The 19804-nt window shown below is 49.7% G+C and overlaps 1 protein-coding gene across 8 annotated transcripts in view; it reads right to left on the bottom strand.

Annotated features, from left to right (window-relative positions):
• LRP4 (LDL receptor related protein 4) overlaps positions 1 to 19804 on the bottom strand; it is a 507202-nt gene that overhangs the window by 138938 nt on the left and 348460 nt on the right. For all 8 annotated transcript variants that reach the window (XM_085646645.1, XM_085646639.1, XM_085646647.1 and 5 more), the window contains 4 exons: positions 19541 to 19646; positions 19129 to 19330; positions 7859 to 8048; positions 4750 to 4881 (listed from right to left, as the gene is read on the bottom strand). In XM_085646645.1, the coding sequence (XP_085502771.1) occupies positions 4750 to 4881; positions 7859 to 8048; positions 19129 to 19330; positions 19541 to 19646 (630 nt within the window). The remainder of the gene's footprint in view (positions 1 to 4749; positions 4882 to 7858; positions 8049 to 19128; positions 19331 to 19540; positions 19647 to 19804) is intronic.

The raw sequence follows: 19804 nt of genomic DNA, 5'->3' as shown, positions 1-19804 counted from the left end.
ATCAACCTTGGTCCTGTTCAATACCAACAGCCCAGCCGGAAGTGCTAGGTCAGATCCGGTCTGACTGGGAACACTAGCAAACCCCTCGTACTGTACATTGTGTATTCCTGCCCTTCAGTGGTGCTCTCTCTGGTGCTGCTCCTCAATTCTGCCCTTGATTTGCAAATGTCTTAAATATGCCCTCTGAAGTCCTAAAGTCAAGCGTTCCCATGAACTTTGCCGCTTCAATGACCTCTCTTGAACTGTGCTCAGAGTCCCTGACTTGAACTGCGCACTTCTAAATTCTGCCCCTGTGCCAGAGCTTTAGAATTCTGAACTATGTGACTTTGAATTGCACTCCTACGAACCACTGCTCTTGAATTATACCCCGCTGTAGGAAGCTGGCTCTGTATATACTTTACCAAAATGAGGTACAGTGTGCACAGAGTCCAGTGGAACCCCACAGGTAGGCAGAGGTAACGTTAGATAGCACCTCACTCTCTATTTGTGGTAGCTTGGTCGAGCAGTAAGGCAGTATCAGAACACAGTGTTAAGCATTTGTTGTACACACTCAGTCAGCATATGAATTCACACACTCAAAGACTGAACTTCAGACCAATTTTGTTTGTATAAAAATATTAAGTTATTTTTTTTCTAGAACGAGGCCAAGCCTGGCACAGGTAAGTGAAATAAATGCTTTGCAAAATCGTATGCAGTGTTTTACAATTGAATGCAAGTTTAAATGCAACTGGTTGAAACACAGGTAAGACAAAATTTCAAAATTACTTTTCAGATTACTTTCCAGTTACTTTTCAGATTACTTTTTTCTACTCAGTGTGATATGCCTAGATAATACACTGGGACATTTCCTAGTGAAAAGGTAAGTAAGATCAGTTTTGCACAGTTGTAGTTTTTCAGGTTTTCAAACAAATCAACACCACACTTAAAACATTTTTCAATGGAAAACAGTCAATGTATTCCTATGGAGAGAAATTAAGTTATCGGTTAACAGGTAAGTACATGGTCTGTTGGGTTGAGCTGCTGGAGTTAGAACAAGGGTTCCCTCAGGGTCAAGGATGCACTCAAAGAGCACCCTCAGCGGCACTAGGGCGGCCGGGTGCAGAGTGCTGAGGACCAATGTTATCCAATAGGGGGTAGGGGGCCTCCGGTTGGTGGCTGCTCACGAGCAGGACACAGGGTTGTGGGAGCAAAGCTCCTGCTGTTAGGCTCAGGACAAAGGGGGAGCTGCGTTAGCACCCAAAGTACACCCGCAGATGCACATGGGCGGCCGGGTGCAGGGTGCTGTTTTAGAGTCGGGTACCCGGTTGATTTCAATGGGATCCTCCAGAAAGAGGCTGCATGCTTCGCTGGGAGATTCGAGGCAGGTAAGAGATTACCAGATCTCAGGTCAGGTTTGCCAGCGAGACCTCCTTGTGGTGTTGGGCCACTCGAACTCAGGCCGGGGGCGTCGGGTGCAGACTGGTGCAGACTCGCGGATTTGGGCGGAGCCAGAGTCTGTGGGTGGGTGAGCAAATCCGGTGCTCACTGGAGACAGAGTCTCTTCTGTGGAAGGCAGGGAGGTCCTCAGGGTTCCTGAGGTTGCTGGCTGCAGGACACTCTGGGATTTCACTTCTGCAGGTACGATATGGGGACAGACCGGTAGGGCTGAGGCCAAGTCAGTGAGCATCCTTCTCTTCTTAGCTTCAGCACGGCTCTTCGGTCCTTCTTCTTTTCTTCTTGGTCGGTTCCTGAGAAGGCAAGGTTATGGGGTGCCCCTAAATACTAGATATAGGGGTGTTACAGGTAGGTAAAGGTTGGGACCAATGGGTCCCTTCCTTGGGGTGGGTATACCCCCTATTATGCCACCCTCCAATGGGAGGGGGGCATATGCCTCACTCTGGTTGGCTGGGTCCCCCCATCTGCAAGACGGCGGGGACTGAGAGTTGTGCTTCACCTAGCCTCCCCCACCTGAGGGGTGGGGTTGGCAAAGGTGGGCACACCTGCTTTCCTCACTTGGTTTTCCCACCGAATCTTCAACCCAAAGTGGGGGTCAGAACCGTGGGGGCCAGTTGATGGAAGCAGCAAAGGGCCTGGGGAAGTTCACAACAGTTGCAAGCCTTTGTAGCTTCCCCTTCGTGGACACTGCCCATTCTGGGGAGGAGGCTTGGCACCTCGTCCCAGGATGAGCATTGTTTCAGACCCCCGAGAGCAGCAGGCTCTCGACCCAGGGGTCCAGAAACGTGTCTGGTGGTGGCAGCTGGGTAGCAGCCACTTAGCCTGGACTCTAGTGTTGGGTCATTTTTTGGGGGGCATCTCTAAGGTGCCCTCTGTGTGCATTTTTCATTAAATCCAACACTGGCATCGGTGTGGGTTTAATGTGCTGAAAAGTTTGATACCAAACTTCCCAGTTTCAGTAAAGCCATTATGGTGCTGTGGAGTTCGTCATAACAAACTCCCAGCACCGTATACGCCTAATGGCATTACGGGCACTAACAATGTCTAAGAACTGGCTTAGACACTGTAGGAGTACAGAGCTCATGTACCTGTACCCTCACCACTGGTATAGGTGCACCCAGCTAGAGGGGTGGCTGACCTATGCAAGGGCAGTGGGTTGTAGGCATGGCACACAGGGATGTGTGCCATGTCAAGTCTTCACTTTGTTCTGCACTAAAACACACAGCCTGCAAAGGCAGTGTGTGTGTGTAAAGATACAGGGCCTCTAAGGGTGACACAATAAGTTCTGCAGCCCTTAGAGGCCTTCCCTGGTCACAGTAACCTGGGTACCTGTGGTACCATTTACAAGGGACTGACCTGTGGCAAGAGAGTGCCAATTGGGTTTTGTTTGCAATGCAGTTGAGGGAAAGAACATATGCCCTGGGTACCTGATTGGCAGGAACCCAGGGCACCCTCAGTCAAAGCACATCAGCAGTTCAGCAAAGAGTGGGGGCAACCATGAAAAAAGAGGGCACTTTCTTACACCCAGTAATTCTGACGCCTCTGAAATCTACCCCTGAGCTGTGCTCCCCTCAATCAACAGTAAAGGTGTTCCGACAAATGGAGGCTTCAGACGTCTTAGTGGCTTATGATGTTGTTGAGGCAAAAGCCCCCTGCATTGTTCTGTCAAGCGGTTCCGCCCTGCCACTGTCCTACTGAGAAGAGCTCAGTGTGCCATCCCTATGTCAGCTAACCAATCCTGTACGTCTTGACATACTCCATTTACGATATCTTTCTGGTGACATCAGACCTGGGATATAATGTCAGGGGGGCACAGGACGTCTGCCTCGGTTAGAGCAAGACTGGCTACTGCCCTTTTAAAGAATGACTATAGAGTGAGTGCCTGTGGATAACTTCAGCTTGTTTGCCCTGTGTAATCAGATCTCTTGGCCTCCTGTGTTACAACAAAGCACAGATCAAACCAATCAACGTAAAACTGAAGACAGGCCAGCAGCAGCTCCCCAGGACTCCATGCATGGGGCTCCTGAATTTCATGGAGAGTACACCTCAAACGTGGTCACTTAAAAACTGAGATGAAGGGACTTATGCTTGGTTCTGGAGTTGTACTCTGCCATTTGGAATTAAGAGACACACTTGCACCTATAAGCAATGTCAAAAATGTAGCAGTTATCCTGGTCTCCAACCATACCATGACCCTAAAAGTGGAAGAAGTCTAAAGAAACCCCATCCCCTTCCATGGCTGGCTTCCCGCAACCTGAACAAGGAAACCATCTCACTCCAGTCCTACGACAGGCCCATACACATGGACTTGAACTAAGGACTCCCACACACACCAAAGAATGCAACACTAACGGCAAAGACGGCTCCAGTGTGAGGAAAATGGCTTTTTCCAAGATTAGCCCCACACACACGTTTTGTCCCCATTTGGACTACCAGGTACTGGTGTAAAGGCTCTGAAATTCCCTGAGGCCTGCTTAACAGGACCTGGTGCATGTGCTCTAACCCTTAAAATGGTGCATGTTTAATTGGCTTGTCCCCAGTTGGTATAGCCTAAGCCCCTTGTATATGGTACCTGGGGTACCCACAGGTCTATAAGTTAGAGTGTCCCCCAGGGACTGCAGCACTTGTTGTGTCACTCTGAGTGGGACACGGTAAAACATGGCTCCTAGTATCAGGGCCTATAGGTTGAGGTGTCTCATGTGGACTGCAGCACTAGTTGCGAACTCCCCACGAGTGGGACAAGGTAAAACAGGCTCCCAGTCTACCACTGCAGGCAGGAAGGGCAGTTTAAAACTGCTAACTTAACTTTGACACTTAAAGTGATGGCAAAGCCCAAACCTCCCTTTTTTAATGTATGCAAGTCACCCCTATAGCCGTACGACAGGGTCTGCAAAAACCCTTAATTGTTGTTTTTCGCTGTGAATAGACTCGTAGCTGCATTGGCATGTACAGAGTCGCAGCCTGGCACCCCGGTCCTGCTAACTTCTGAAGGGACTGCTAAGGTCGGTACTGTCTGGGATCAAAATAATCAGTGCATTAAATCAGATTGTGTGATGATTCCAATACCTGTGCCTGGATTTTGCATTCTTTCTACCTCTACGGCATCTGTCTTATCTTTGTGCTTGTGTGATGCACGACTTATAATGTCTTACGAGTTAAGTACTTGTTGGAAGAGTGCCAGGGAGTGAATGTGTGCAAGTGTGTGTGTGTGAGTGTGTATGTGAGTGTTAGAGTGTGTGTGTGTGTGTGTGTGTGCATATGTGTGTGTGCGTGTGCATGTGTGTGTGTACGCTTGCAAACCTTTAGTCATCTTACCGTGGAAGCACGTCTGACCGTCCGCCTGCAGATTGACTCCAGTGGGGCACGTGCAGCTGTGGCCTTTGGGAAGAGGAGCCAGAAGGCACAGGTGACTGCAACCTCCGTTATTAATGAGACACGCCGTGGGCACTGCCAAGGGAGACACACACAGATGTACTGTGAGATTTGGCAGGGCTTAGAAGAAACGAATGGGCAGGGAGGATGATAGTGAGCGCACAGGAATCAAGGAGAGGGGCACTAGAATGGGACAGGCCACATGGGGAGCTCAAATCACAGGGGATCATGGAATCTGGGCAGTAGGCATGCAAGCCAGACAGAGGGAGTGCAGGAGTAAGGAGGGGCACACAGGTAGTATGGCTCAGTAGGTGCAGAATTGGCCAGGCGGAGATGCTAATACTTAAAAGGATGCAGTAGGCATCAAATGCAGGCTGAAGGAAGATGCCATGCTGGGATCAGCCCAAGGGGAGGCTGAGCACACACAGGAGATGCAGGAGTAGGCAGGAAGGATGCACATGAGTGCAGGCACAGTGAAGATAAGATGTAGAGGGAATACTTGTGTGCAAGGAGGATGGCAGACTGGCACAGGAGATGTAGGTGTCCGCAGACGGATTGTACAATCAGACAGTGGGGTCTCAGGAGCAGGCAGAGAAGTAGGCGGGAAGGACGAAAGGAGAATACAGGCATAAAGTAGAGAAGATTCAGGAGCAGGTATAAACAAGCAGGAGCAGGCAGTCGGGTTGCAGAAGCAGGTAGAGGAGATGCAGGAACAGACACAAAAGATGCAGGAACAAGAGAAGAAACGCAGGAGCAGGCAGGAGAGGTGAAAGCAGGGAGAGAAGATGCAGAAAAAGCAGAGGAGATGGATGAGCAGCCAGGGGGAGGAAGGAGCATGAAGGAAATGCATGAGCAGGCAGAGGAGACGTAAGCGCAGCCAGAGAGAATAAACAAGCCAGGCAAAGGAGACGGAAGCGCAGCCAGAGAGAATAAACAAACAAGCAGAGGAGGGGAAGCGCAGCCAGAGAGAATAAACAAGCAGGCGGAGGAGGGGAAGCGCAGCCAGAGAGAATAAACAAGCAGGCGGAGGAGACGTAAGCGCAGCCAGAGAGAATAAACAAGCAGGCGGAGGAGATGGAAGCGCAGCCAGAGAGAATAAACAAGCAGGCGGAGGAGGGGAAGCGCAGCCAGAGAGAATAAACAAGCAGGCGGAGGAGAAGGAAGCGCAGCCAGAGAGAATAAACAAGCAGGCAGAGGAGACGTAAGCGCAGCCAGAGAGAATAAACAAGCCAGGCAAAGGAGACGGAAGCGCAGCCAGAGAGAATAAACAAACAAGCAGAGGAGGGGAAGCGCAGCCAGAGAGAATAAACAAGCAGGCGGAGGAGGGGAAGCGCAGCCAGAGAGAATAAACAAGCAGGCGGAGGAGACGTAAGCGCAGCCAGAGAGAATAAACAAGCAGGCGGAGGAGATGGAAGCGCAGCCAGAGAGAATAAACAAGCAGGCGGAGGAGGGGAAGCGCAGCCAGAGAGAATAAACAAGCAGGCGGAGGAGAAGGAAGCGCAGCCAGAGAGAATAAACAAGCAGGCGGAGGAGGCGGAAGCACAGCCAGAGAGAATAAACAAGCAAGCGGAGGAGTCGGAAGCGCAGCCAGAGAGAATAAACAAGCAGACGGAGGAGACGGAAGCGCAGACAGAGAGAATAAACAAGCAGGCGGAGGAGACGGAAGCGCAGCCAGAGAGAATAAACAAACAGGCGGAGGAGACGGAAGCACAGCGAGCGCAGCCAGAGAGAATAAACAAACAGGCGGAGGAGACGGAAGCGCAGTCAGAGAGAATAAGCAAGCAGGTGGAGGAGATGGAAGCACAGCCGGAGAAAATAAGCAAGCAGGCAGAGGAGACGGAAGCACAGCCAGAGAGAATAAACAAGCAGGCAAAGGAGACGGAAGCGCAGCCAGAGAGAATAAACAAACAAGCAGAGGAGGGGAAGCGCAGCCAGAGAGAATAAACAAGCAGGCGGAGGAGGGGAAGCGCAGCCAGAGAGAATAAACAAGCAGGCGGAGGAGACGTAAGCGCAGCCAGAGAGAATAAACAAGCAGGCGGAGGAGATGGAAGCGCAGCCAGAGAGAATAAACAAGCAGGCGGAGGAGGGGAAGCGCAGCCAGAGAGAATAAACAAGCAGGCGGAGGAGAAGGAAGCGCAGCCAGAGAGAATAAACAAGCAGGCAGAGGAGACGTAAGCGCAGCCAGAGAGAATAAACAAGCCAGGCAAAGGAGACGGAAGCGCAGCCAGAGAGAATAAACAAACAAGCAGAGGAGGGGAAGCGCAGCCAGAGAGAATAAACAAGCAGGCGGAGGAGGGGAAGCGCAGCCAGAGAGAATAAACAAGCAGGCGGAGGAGACGTAAGCGCAGCCAGAGAGAATAAACAAGCAGGCGGAGGAGATGGAAGCGCAGCCAGAGAGAATAAACAAGCAGGCGGAGGAGGGGAAGCGCAGCCAGAGAGAATAAACAAGCAGGCGGAGGAGAAGGAAGCGCAGCCAGAGAGAATAAACAAGCAGGCGGAGGAGGCGGAAGCACAGCCAGAGAGAATAAACAAGCAAGCGGAGGAGTCGGAAGCGCAGCCAGAGAGAATAAACAAGCAGGCGGAGGAGACGGAAGCGCAGCCAGAGAGAATAAACAAGCAGACGGAGGAGACGGAAGCGCAGACAGAGAGAATAAACAAGCAGGCGGAGGAGACGGAAGCGCAGCCAGAGAGAATAAACAAACAGGCGGAGGAGACGGAAGCACAGCGAGCGCAGCCAGAGAGAATAAACAAACAGGCGGAGGAGACGGAAGCGCAGTCAGAGAGAATAAGCAAGCAGGTGGAGGAGATGGAAGCACAGCCGGAGAAAATAAGCAAGCAGGCAGAGGAGACGGAAGCACAGCCAGAGAGAATAAACAAGCAGGCAGAGGAGATGGAAGCAGCTAAGAGGACACAGGCGCAGGCGGATGGATGGACAGCTGCAGGGAATGAATGAGTATGAAAGATGCGTGAGCAGGCCCAGGAGACAGAAGAACAGTTAGAGATGACAGGGAGCAGGTGAGCACGTGCAGACGTAGGCGGAAGGTCCCCAGACCTGGCGAGCGGTGCCGGTGGAAGACATGTATGTCCATCAGGTTCTCCAGGTTCTCCCGTAGGGTTCTGCGCTGCAGTCCCGTCTTCCTGTCTGCGCTCTCAATGCTCTTCGATTGCCAGTCCGTCCAGTATATACGGTCCCCATACAGGGTCAGCCCAAAGGGGTGCGGGAGATTGGTTCCAATCAGCACCTGTGAGCACAGCCCAAAATAAAAGAAACATTACTTGCTCCGCACGCAAAGTCCCATCTGGGGTGCAGGTTATCATGGGGGAAGAAGGAAAGATGTACAAAATGAGTGCCCAGTGCAAAAACTGTAAACCCTGTTTGTTTTTCTTCACTAATTTGCCATTCTACCCCCCTGTGAAGAGAAACATGCTACTGCAACCACTGCTGTGTGCACACGCTATAAATGAGCGCTGTCTGGATGTCGGCACAGCCACGTGTACTAGAGTATCATTGCCGAGCGATACTGTACATTATACCGTTGGAGACAGAATCTGGACCACACCATAGGTGCAAACAGCAACAAAGCCTGAGAGCAACCGAAGGAAGCCAGAAAATCCTACAGTGAAGGCAGAGTTCGTTGGCCAATCCAGGCACGCGACACACGTCTCTCTCCATCATAACAGATGACCCAGAGATTGACTGCTATAGGTCTACCTGCAACGAGTTCAATGAATCAACCCTCTGTGCTCTCCCCAGCACACTAGGTGCTGCTCATCTGAAACTCTGCATCGAATTAAAGTTTCTACTGCGCCCTTAACTGTGTAGACTAGTTATGTATTTTCTGCTATTTCTGTGATTCACTAAGAGACTTTTAAACAAAACATACCATTGTTATATTGTAAAACATACACCATTGTGTTAATACTGAGTTATTATCAGCCCAATTAATAATTTTGCTCTTTGTAAAGAGCAGGAAGTACTCGATTGTGAAAACGTATCGTTCCTTAGCTGTCGGTGTAGTTTTGCAGCTTGAAGACTTTCTGGATTCACTATGCTGTCCATTATTGTCCTTTTTTTGTTTTTCCGTGGCCCATGTGGGCATCGACATACCACCATTTGGTGTCCTTCGTGATGTCAACGCGCTTCCTCCGGAAGCTCCCACCTTTGGTCGCCATCTTCGGATCCTTTTTTCTTGTCTTGTCTTGCGTTACTGTTTCTCTTCTTTAAACTCTTAAAGTCTTATTCCTGTTGTAATCCTCTTCCTCCTGTCTCATCTTTCTGGCGGAGGAGAGTGGGATCGCTAGTGAATCCAGAAAGTCTTGAAGCTGAAAAACTACACTGACAGGTAAGAAACTATCGTTTTGCAGCATGAATCTTTCTGGATTCACTATGCTGTGCTTCGACTTTGTAGCGGTTTGTTGTTACTGTGGTGGCTGGGTGGAAGATGAGCTCTGGTTACTGAATATGTGTTGTAAGACCGTCCGTGCCATTTGCGCTTCCTTGTTCATTTGAATATCTACGCAGCAGTGCTTAGTGAGCGTGTGCACTGAAGACCATGTTGCGGCTTGGCAGATGTCTTGGATAGGTGTGTTTGCTAGAAACGCAATTGTTGCTCCCTTCTTCCTTGTTGAGTGAGCTTGAGCTGCTCCTTGTAATTCTTGCCCTGCTTGTTTGTGGCAGAGTTGAATGGTTTGTGCAATCCATGGTGCAACGGTATTTTTGGTAACTGGTCGTCCCAAAAAACTGCTGGCAAAAGGAAACCAAGAACTGCTTTGTCTTTCTGCACTCGTTTGTCCTTTCTATATAGTGCATTACTGCCCTCCTGGCGTCCAGTGTGTGTAACACCTTTTCTGTGCTTGTGGTTGGTTTTTGGAAAAAACTTGGTATTTGTATTGTATGGTTTATGTGGAACCGTGACGCCCCCTTTGGCATGAAATGTGGGTCCGTTCTCATTACGATCCTGTCATTGTGTATCTGAAGGTAGGGTTCTTGTAGTGTTAGCGCTTGTAATTCGCTCACTCTTCGTAGTGATCTGATAGCTACTAAGAAGGCTGTCTTTAGCGTGAGCATCTGCAGCGTTACTTTATGAATAGGCTCAAATGGTGTCTTCATCAATTGAGTCAGCACTACATTGAGGTTCCATGCTGGAGCTAGCATTCTGTTTGGCGGTGCGATGCTTTTTGCTCCTTCTAGAAACCTCTTTACTACTTGGGAAGTGAAGAAACTCTTCCCTGTTTCTCCTCTTGTGTAAACCACTATTGCCGCTAAGTGCACCCTTAGTGATGTGTAGCTTAGTTTATTTTGTAGTAGATTTGTAAAGTACTTCAGTACTGTTGATTCCTTGGTAATCCTTCTCTGTAGTTTCTCCTTAATGCACCATTCGGAGAATCTTTTCCACTTTGCTACGAAGCACTTCCTTGTGGTAGGCCTCCTTGCCTCTCTTAGCACCGCCATTGTGCTTGCTGGTACTTTGAGGTGTGCAAACCCTAGGTCTTCAGGAGCCATGCTGCGAGGCTGAGGCTCTCTGGCTCTGGGGGTAGCACCCTTCCGTCCTGCATCGTTAACAGGTCCCTTCTCCTTAGCTATCCGTGTGCTGGTGCTTGTGCCATTTCTATTATTTGTGAGAACCAGGACTGTCTGGCCCACTGAGGTGCTATTAGTATTAGTGTCATGTTGCTGATCCTGCATTTGTTGAGTACCCTGTGTATCAGTGGAATCGGGGGGAAAGCGTAGGCAAATGTCTTTGACCTATTATCCATAGCGCATTCCCTTGGGACTGATGGCCTGGTTGTCTGGATGCAAAGTGTTTGCATTTAGGTGTGTTGCAAATAGGTCTATTTGCGGTGTACCCCACTTCCGGAATAGCTTCTCTATTTCCTATTGGTTGAGCTCCTATTCGTAGGATGCTGACGTCTGCCTGCTGAGTCTGTCTGCTTCCACATTGTCCTTTCCTGGAAGATGTATTGCTAGTAGGTCTATTCTCAGTGGAATGGCCATTCTTCATATTTCCTGTGCTAGCCTTGATAGTGCCACTGATTGCGTTCTTCCTTGTTTGTTGATGTAGAACATGGTGGTAGTGTTGTCTGTGTGGATCAACACCCTGCTCCAGTACAGCTCCTTCTGAAAGACTTTTAAGGCTAGGCACACTGTCTTTAGCTCTAGGTAGTTGATGTGTTTTTTACCGCATCCTGCTGCGACCATATCGCCCTCACCTTGAGCCTGTTCATGTGTGCGCCCCAACCCATTTGGGAGGTGTCTGTCATGATAGTCACTGTTGGAGTTGGCTGTGTGAATGGTTTTCCCTGCGATAGGTTTTCCTTGTTCCACCACGCTATTTCCTGATGCACTGCGTGTGTGACAACCACTAGATCTTCCCAAGTTCCTGTTGCCTGTGACCATTGCTGCTGTATCCATTCTTGGAATGGTCTCATGTGGAGGTGAATATTTGGGACCAGGTGCATGCATGATGCCATCCTTCCCATTAGTTTAATCACTGTCGTCATTGTCGGAGCTCGCCCCTAGTGGTACAGACGTGTCTCCTTCAGTATTGCCAAAGTTCTCTTTGTGCTGGGAAACACCTTGCCCTGTATGGTGTTGATCTCTGCTCCTAAGAATATCTTCACCTGTTCCGGTTCTATTGAAGACTTTCCCCAATGGATTAGCGTTTGTATGACCTGCTGGATGTGTTGTTCGCATTGCCTGCAAGAGCTTGCTTTTACGAGCCAGTCATCGAGGTAGGGGTATACGTGTATCCCTTGCCTTCTTAGGTGCGCTGCAACCGCTGCTAGGCATTTTGTAAACACCCTTGGTGCGGATTTCAGTACGAATGCTGGGACTGTGAACTGGTAGTGAGTTTGGTTGATAACAAACCTTAGTAGGCGTTTGTGTTTTTTGTTGATGGGGATGTGTAAGTACGCGTCGTTTAAGTCTATAGTTGCCATGTAATCCCCCGCTTGTATTTGTGGTATTACTTCTTGCAGAGATGTCATCTTGAATCTTTGTGGTCTTATGAACTTGTTTAAGAACCTTAGATCTAGAATAAGTCTTAGTGTTTCGTCCACCTTTGGTACGAGGAAGTATGTGGAATAAACTCCCTTGTTCCTCTCCTTGTGCGGCACTAGCTCTATTGCCTCCTTGCTGAGCAGTTCCTGCGCTTCTAGCAGCAAGAGCGAAAGTTCCATTGCTGAGTGCACCTTGTTGTTTGGTCTCCTGTTTGGAGGTTTTTTTTTCTAGCTCTATACAGTAGTTGTATTGTATGATGTTTAGTATCAATTTGTCTGTTGTAACCTTCCTCCATTCCTGGTGGAAGTCCCTTATTCTGCCTCCTACTGGAGTTAAATGTTCGAGGAACTGTTTGTCTTGTAAAATCCAGCTTTGGTTTTGTCTTATGTTTTGATGCCCCCCTAGAGGTGTTGTTAGGGTGGGCGTTTGTCTTTTGGTGAAGTCACTTGGGTGTGGACTGTTGCCCTCCTCTCCGTGCCTGTCCTCGTCCGTTTGAGAGCCCTCCTGGAAAGGACTGGCCTTGTGGCTGGTACTGCCAGTTCTGCTGCTGCTGTCCTTGCTGCTGCTGGCCCTGACCGTTTCCTTGGTAACCTTGTTGGAAGGTTTGGTGCGATGTACTAGGTAGGTTGCCTTCCCTACCATTTGGCCTTCTAGAGGGTGTACCCCTTGTCATTCATCTGAACTGCTGAGCTCCCATGAACATTGCTGTCTCGTTGTCCTTTTTGAGCTGAGTTAACTTGTCGTCTACTGGCGTTCCAAAAAGCTTCTCTCAGTTGAAGGGTGTGTTCAGGATGTTGTTCTGTACCTCAGGCTTGAAGCCTGAAATCCTAAGCCATGTGTGTCTTCTCTCTGTCATCCCAATCATCATTTGTCTGCTGGACGTCTCCGGAGCATCCAAGGTCGACTTCAAACATGTGTTAGCCATGTTTTTCCCTTCCTCTACCAGGTGGGCTACCCTTTGCTGGTACTGGTCTAGTAGATGTTTCAGGAGTTTCCCCACTTCCTCAAAGTGCTGGTAAGCGTGCCTGTTGATTAGGACGTTTGAGTTGGTGATGCGCCATTGAATCGCTGCACTCCGTTCTACTTTCCTCCCCATGAGGTCCATCCTTCTACTCTCCTTGTCTGGAGGTGGTCTGGCACTTGTGGGTACATTGGCCCTTTTCCTAGCTGTTGCTGTTATTATTGAATCAGCTGGTACAGATCCCTGAGTGTAAGCAGGGTCCTTTGATGAGTGCTTGTACTTCTTTTCTGTCCTTGGGATCACTGATTTACATACAGCTGGCTCCCTGAAAGCCTCCCTGCCCTGGTGCAGCACACTAGGGAGCATGGGCAGGAATTATCTCCTTGTTTGTGTGGGTAAAAGAGTCTTAAGGAGAAAGCAAGCTTTGGGCTTCTCCTCTGCAAATTTCAATCCATATGTCTCTGCAGCAGCCTTAACCACCATATTATGGATCCCTATATCATCTGGCGGTGAAGGCCTCGAAGGATAAGTGTCTACTCCTTCTTCTGGTATTTCGGCGTTGAGGTCATGCCACTCTAAGTCTTGCGCCTCTGAGGACGTCGAGTCCTGGTAGGTTTGCTACTCCTCCTCGCCTCCGCCCTCGAAGTAATACAGGGCTTCTTCTTCCTGTTCCTCGACCGGTTCAGGTTTTTTTGGCGGTTCCAGGTCTTCGACGCCCCTTTCGACCTCGGTCTCGGGCTTCGCCGGGATGGTGTATTGGCTCATCATCAAAGTCCCTTTTCTGCTGCAGGATGCTCGCCATTTCGGCCTCGAGCCTCCTTTTCTTCTTCTCCATCTCAGCAGCTTGTTCGGCGTCGAGAGTTTGAGCGCTTCGCTTCAAGGTCGTCGAAGTTGTTTTTGACCCTTCTTTTCTCGGTGTCGAGGAGTCCTTTTTAGGGGCTTCCTTCGACGACCTTGATTTTTCATGGGTTTTCGCCGTCTGGGAGTCCTTTTCGAAGGATCCGCTGGGCTGCTTGTCCTTGGATGCTGTTGGTTTCGTCGAGTGTTTCGACGACAAAGCTCCCTTCGAGAACTTTGTTTCACTCTTACGAGTGTCGATCCAGTGTCTGGGGGTCGGCGACTCTCTTACCTCCTTCGACGTTTTCTTTTGATCTTCGACGACAGTGCAGTCCTCTGGTCCTTCGGCGATGTTGTCCTCCTCTCGACTGGAGAGGCCCAAGTCTCGGAGCGATGGAGGTGGCCCCTGCCCCTGCATGGTGTGGTTCGCACTTCTCTGCCTCTCTCTTACTCTGAGGGTCTTGGGTATGCACGCCGAGCACGCGTTGCAGTCCTTGCTGTTGTGGTTGTTGTGGCAGGCAGAGGTTGCAGACTGGATGCTGGTCCTTCTGGGCGTATTTGTGGTGGCAATTGGTGCAAAACTTTAAAGGTGTTTTGTCCATCCTTGCACTCAGGGAGCCCCCTGTGTGCACATTTTCTGTTGAACGTCGAGATCTTGGGTGAAAAACCTTCTCCTTCGTCGTCCCGGTTACCTGACCTGAAGCCGGGTGTGTTGAAATCTGTGATTTTCGTTGTTGTTCTGCTATTTTTTTCGATTCTCTCTCCAAATCTCTGGAACTCTTCGGTAACGATCCCGACCCAACGGCGGAAAAAAGAATCTGAAGATGGCGACCAAAGGTGGGAGCTTCCAGAGGAAGCGCATCAACATCACAAAGGACACCAAATGGTGGTATATCGATGCCCACATGGGCCACGAAAAAAAAAAAAGAGAAAAAAGACAACAATGCAGAGCATAGTAAATCCAGAAAGATTCACTCTGCAAAACTAAGAAATCTCAGAGCTTCTCAACTTCACTTCAGCTTAGAAAAGGAACTCATGAGTGCATCATCCAGTGCACATGTCCCAGACGGGGCTGGTCAGCTGGGTTACTGTCACATCCTCTTATAAGCAGTGGATCAGCTTTCCCACAACACCAACTTACTTGGGATAATACTCAGGTGTAGGAGGGGGAAAGGAAAACTGTACACTTATGTTAAAAGTTCGCATGTCCCTTTGGTCGGCCATCTTGCAATGGCCAGCCAAACATGCACACTTGGTGAGCAAAGGCCACCAGTGTTCTTTGGAGCACTGAGAGAGCCTCGTCCATCCAATCCTGGTGCTGCTGTCATGTTGCATGAGAGCAGTGCCTGGATTGGTTAGGGGAGTTGCATGGGCCCTGCGCTGGAGGAGAGAACACCGGACGGGAGCATGTGCATGCCGCAAGTTTTCTTTTCTTTTTTTAATGTATTGATGTTAATGTTTTGAATGTAATGAATTGACAACATGCATTACATTACCGTTTTAAGGTTACGATAATGTAATGCATGTTGGTAATTTTGTTGATGTAACGTGCCCACATGCACCAGCACCCACCTACCATCTGCCTGCCCTACCACTCCCTGTAAGTGGCAGCTACTACTGTTCACATCATAAGAAATGGTTACGTACTTGTAGTCCTGGTTCTGCTTCGAGGAATCTTCATAGAAGTCATAAATGTCATAATAATTCCCTGCTCCATTAATGGACCACAGAACACTTTTAAATGTGCACGGTAGAAAATGTATTCAAACGTTTATGACCATCAATGAAGATCCCAGGATGCAGAACCTGCTGCTCATGCATCCTTCTAATCACATTCACTCTTCTAATTCTAGGGGTCTCTTGGGCTGCAGCGCCGACAATGCTGCCGATGTGATGCACAAATAAAATCCCATGCCTTCTTCCGAGAAAAGTCTTTTGATGTGTCTCAATTTATGAGTGAAATCCCTTTCCCGGTGTTTTTTTTGCTTCGCCGAGTTTGTGCCTCCGTGTGGGAGGACGGTATTTTCTAATATTTGGGAGGGCAAAGCAATACACCTTCTTGCATGACTTCCTTTTCTCGGACGTCTGTGGCGTCTGATTGGTTCACTTGTTGGGCGGGTTCACCGTCTGTCTGCACGGGAGAGTCGTTACGAAAGGTTTAACTCTTTGTTTGCCTTTCTCCTTCCAGCCGTGATGTCATGTTATTCGAGGGTCGGAGAGGGCGACAAAAGTTCGGGCCTGATCCTTCCTCACATAAACCTTTCAGAAACCTAGGTACAAGAGGGGATTTGAAGAGGGATGAATGACCAGGCCACGGCAGAAAAGCAGAAATAGCAGAGAGACAGCCCCGCAGAGTGTCCAGAGCAGAGCCCTGACAGACAAGAGAGGAAAGGAAAGAGAAGCTGAGAAAGAGGGCCAGAAAGGCGATTCATCTGTCTCTCTGTACACCATGCCACAAAATGTGCCCAATGGCAGGCATAAATTTTGGTGGAGGGATACCTGGTTGCCGAAATAATATCACAGACTTCGGGAGGAAATTCAAAAGCTGCCAACTGTCCCCGCTCAATCTCCACACAAGAAGGCAGGGCGTTGACTGGATCGGGTGGAGAACCCTCCCCTGCTGCTGTGACAGAAGACCCTCATGGAGAGGCAGTCTGATCGGAGGACTGATGGCCATGCTCAACAGCTCGGGATACCACACTTTCCGTGCCCAATCCAGTGCCACAAGGATGACTTGGGACTGGTCGTTCCTGTTCTTCTTGAGAACTCTGGGCAGAAGTGGTACAGGTGGAAAGGCGTACAGCAGGCCTGGGCTCCCACGCGATGAAAAGAATCTCCTAGCAAGAGCCGCCTTGGAAAACTCCAGTGCGCAAAACTGCTGACATTGCACGCTCGTCAGTAGTGAATAGATCTAACCAAGGCTCTCCCCACTGCTGGATGATAATGCCGTTCGGGATCCACAAGGCATCTGCGGATGAGTTCGTCCTCCCTGGCATTCAGACAGCCTGCCAGATATTGAACCACCAGGGATATGCCCTGCTGTTCCAGTCATGTCCAGAGATGCAGGGCCTCTTGATAAAGGGTCTGCGACCCCACACCACCCTATTTGTTACAATTGCACATGGCGGTAGTGTTGTCTATGAACACCTGCACCAGCCATCCCTGGAAGGAGGGTATAAAGGCTTTCAATGCCAATCAGATCGCTTGAGCTGCAACAGGTTGATGTGGAGTACGGATTCAGATGGAGAGCAGGGTCCTCTGATTAACCTCTCCCAGATGGACGGCCCACTGTAAAAGTGACGCATCTGTCACTACTGTCAGGTCTGGTCGGGGAAGGGAGAGGGGTCTGCCACTGACCCAACTGCGGCTCGCAAGCCACCACTGCAGGTCCTTTGTGTTCCCGCCCAGATCTGGACCATGTTGGGGCAGCCATGCACTCTATAAATGCTGATAAGATAACATAACATTGGAGAGATTCCCCTAACGCTGCGCCCACTGGAACTTCAGGTCCTACTCAAGAGCCACATATGCCAACCACCATAAGTCACAACACAAGCAGGATACAGGATGCCATGAGGTCCAGCAGCCTCAGAGTCAGTCTCACCGAAATCCCAGATAGACGCTGAAACATCAGTTTTACAGTTTGAATATCCTGGACTCGCCATTCGAGAGGAAAGGCCTGAAACTGCCCGTGCCCAGAACAGCTCCAATGAAAGGAAACATCTCAGAGGGAGTCAGGTGGGACTTTGGCATGTTGATTGTGAACCCCAGCAAATGTTAGAGGTCAGCCGTAGTCTGGAGGTAGGAGCCAACAGCCTGGGGTGAGCCTGCCTTCAACAGCCAGTCACTGAGACGGGGGAAGACTGGTACCACCGATCCCTGCAGATGAGCTGCAACCGCCGCCATCACCTTGGTGAACACCCGAGGGGCGCTGGCGAGGCCAAAAAGGAACACAGAGAACTGAAAGTGCTTGAGGCCCACCGTGAACCACAGGTAATGTCTGTGGGTAGGCAGGACAGGAATGTGGAAATATGAACCCTGAAAGTCCAACACTACCATCCAGTCTCTTGGGTCCAGGGCAGAAAAGACCTGAGCAAGAATGAGCATCTGAATTTCTCCTTCTTGAGGAAGAAATTGAGAGAGTGCAGGTCGAGGACAGGACGAAGGCCTCCATCCTCTTGGGCACCAGAAAGTAGTGGTAAAAGCAACCTCAACTTACTTCTGGCATCGGCACTCTCGCTATGGCTCCTTCCCGTGTCATTTCCTGGCGGAGAAGGGAAAGGTGGTCCTCCGTCAGCCTGTCGTAAGTGGGTGGCATGAAAGAAGGGGTAGTTTAGAAGGGGAGGGAGTAGCCCCTTTGGACAATCTGCAAAACACATCTGTCCGATGTTATGAACTGCCAGCAGAGCAGGTGATTGTCCTTAAGTTGGTACTTACCCGACTGAAAGGACGACTTCAAGTGCGACAAATTTCTTGGACTCAGCAACAGCTCGCAGGACCTTCGTCTTGACCAGGATGTGGAACATCGCAACGTCGCACATCGAGTTGCCAGGAGCTTGAGAGATTGCACCCTCAATGCCTTTGGGCTCATGGTGCGGCAATTGGATAAGGCCTTTTGATCAGAGTCATGCTTGAGGCACCCACGGTGCGGGTCTGTCACCGACACTGAGTGGTGACAGGCGCCGCAGGGCTTGAAGCCGGCCTTCTTCTCTATGGCATTTCCTACCACATCTGGAAGAAAAAAAACTCAAAAAGCTTTGACAAAATATTGAAAAAAAGTCAGTCCCCTTGGTAGCTCTTCACGGATCTGAGCTGACTGGTGTGGAAAGAAAATAATTGATGTCAGCACGCTTGGGTGGCACCTATAGATGCTGCGCAAGTCACTTCCGGCGTGGATGATGCCACACATAGCTGAATGATGCTACTTACTAAGGTTAGGAATCTGCAGCTTGAAGTCTCTATCAGATAACCATTTGAGCACTGGACACAAATTTTGTTTCGAAACCAGGAGTCACTTTGCAAACCTTGATTCTGGGACAATTTTTGTGGGGCACAGTGGCCACCCACACTTTCTCCTCAGTTTCCTTTTCCTAAGAATCAAAAAATAAAAACTTTGCACAAAGGACTTACAAACCTAACTTTAGGTTTGTAACACAACATGTAAACGTTATTGTTCTCAACCAAATTTAGGCTGAACCGCATTGCCTTCTAGAACCCTAACCAGCGCTGGTATAACTATGCAACGCACACAGGGCAGTTTCAGCGCAATGCTCTGTGGTACCAGGTGGAAATGGAATAGATTTGTAATGCAAGCAGCAGCTTTAGAAAAAACCATTCTGCATCTTCTATACCCGTTCTCTAAGAATGACCCACAGATAAAAATGACATTCTGAAAAGAGCACATTTCTGACACGCCATTCGATGGCAGAAATATACGCAGCACGTGCACCCATAACCCATCATTTCTACGAAAGGTATAGTCATTTGGCAAACTGGGTACAGCGTCTGGTGGAAAGGGGCTCACCCTGCGGTCAGATCCATCCAGGTTGGAGAACTCTATGCTTTTAGTGCCGGCATCCGTCCAGTACAGCCGCTCCGCCTCATAGTCAATGGCCAAGCCGTTGGGCCACGTCAGATTGGATGAGATGACAACGATGCGCCCTGATGCATCCATGCCAGCACGCTCGATTTTGGGGCTGGCCCCCCAATCCGTCCAGTACATGAACCTGTGAAATGAATAAGAGATTTCATGTCATCGGAGGGTCCCTCTCTCGCTTCCCTCTTGATGTTCTCGCACCTTGCAGTAACACAGGATGGTAACCTGAAGGAACAGCATAAGCTCAGGGATCCGGGGGAGGGGGGGGGTCCTCTATCTCCACATAGCAATGACACACAGCCCCTGTTTAGGGTGCCCGTTGCTCAAGAATGATCCTCACCCTCCGACAGGGTCCACCACGATGTCTCGAGGCCGGTCCAGGTTCTCCCAGATGAGTACAGTCCGCATGGAGCCATCGGCATTTGAAACCTCTATCCGGTCAGTACCTGCAAGAGCGGACAAGACAGTTTGAGAGGTGAGAGAGGAACAAGAAAAGACGAGTGAGCAGGGAAGGAAAGTAAAGGGTAACAGAGAGGTAGAAAAAGAGGGCATGTGATTCATGAGGAAGGAAAAGCATGGCAATGCAGATTAAAGAGAGTCCTGC

The sequence above is a fragment of the Triturus cristatus genome, chromosome 3_1, assembly GCF_964204655.1.
Source record: "Triturus cristatus chromosome 3_1, aTriCri1.1, whole genome shotgun sequence".
NCBI lineage: Eukaryota > Metazoa > Chordata > Amphibia > Caudata > Salamandridae > Triturus > Triturus cristatus.
This window is presented reverse-complemented; position numbering and strand designations above follow the sequence as displayed.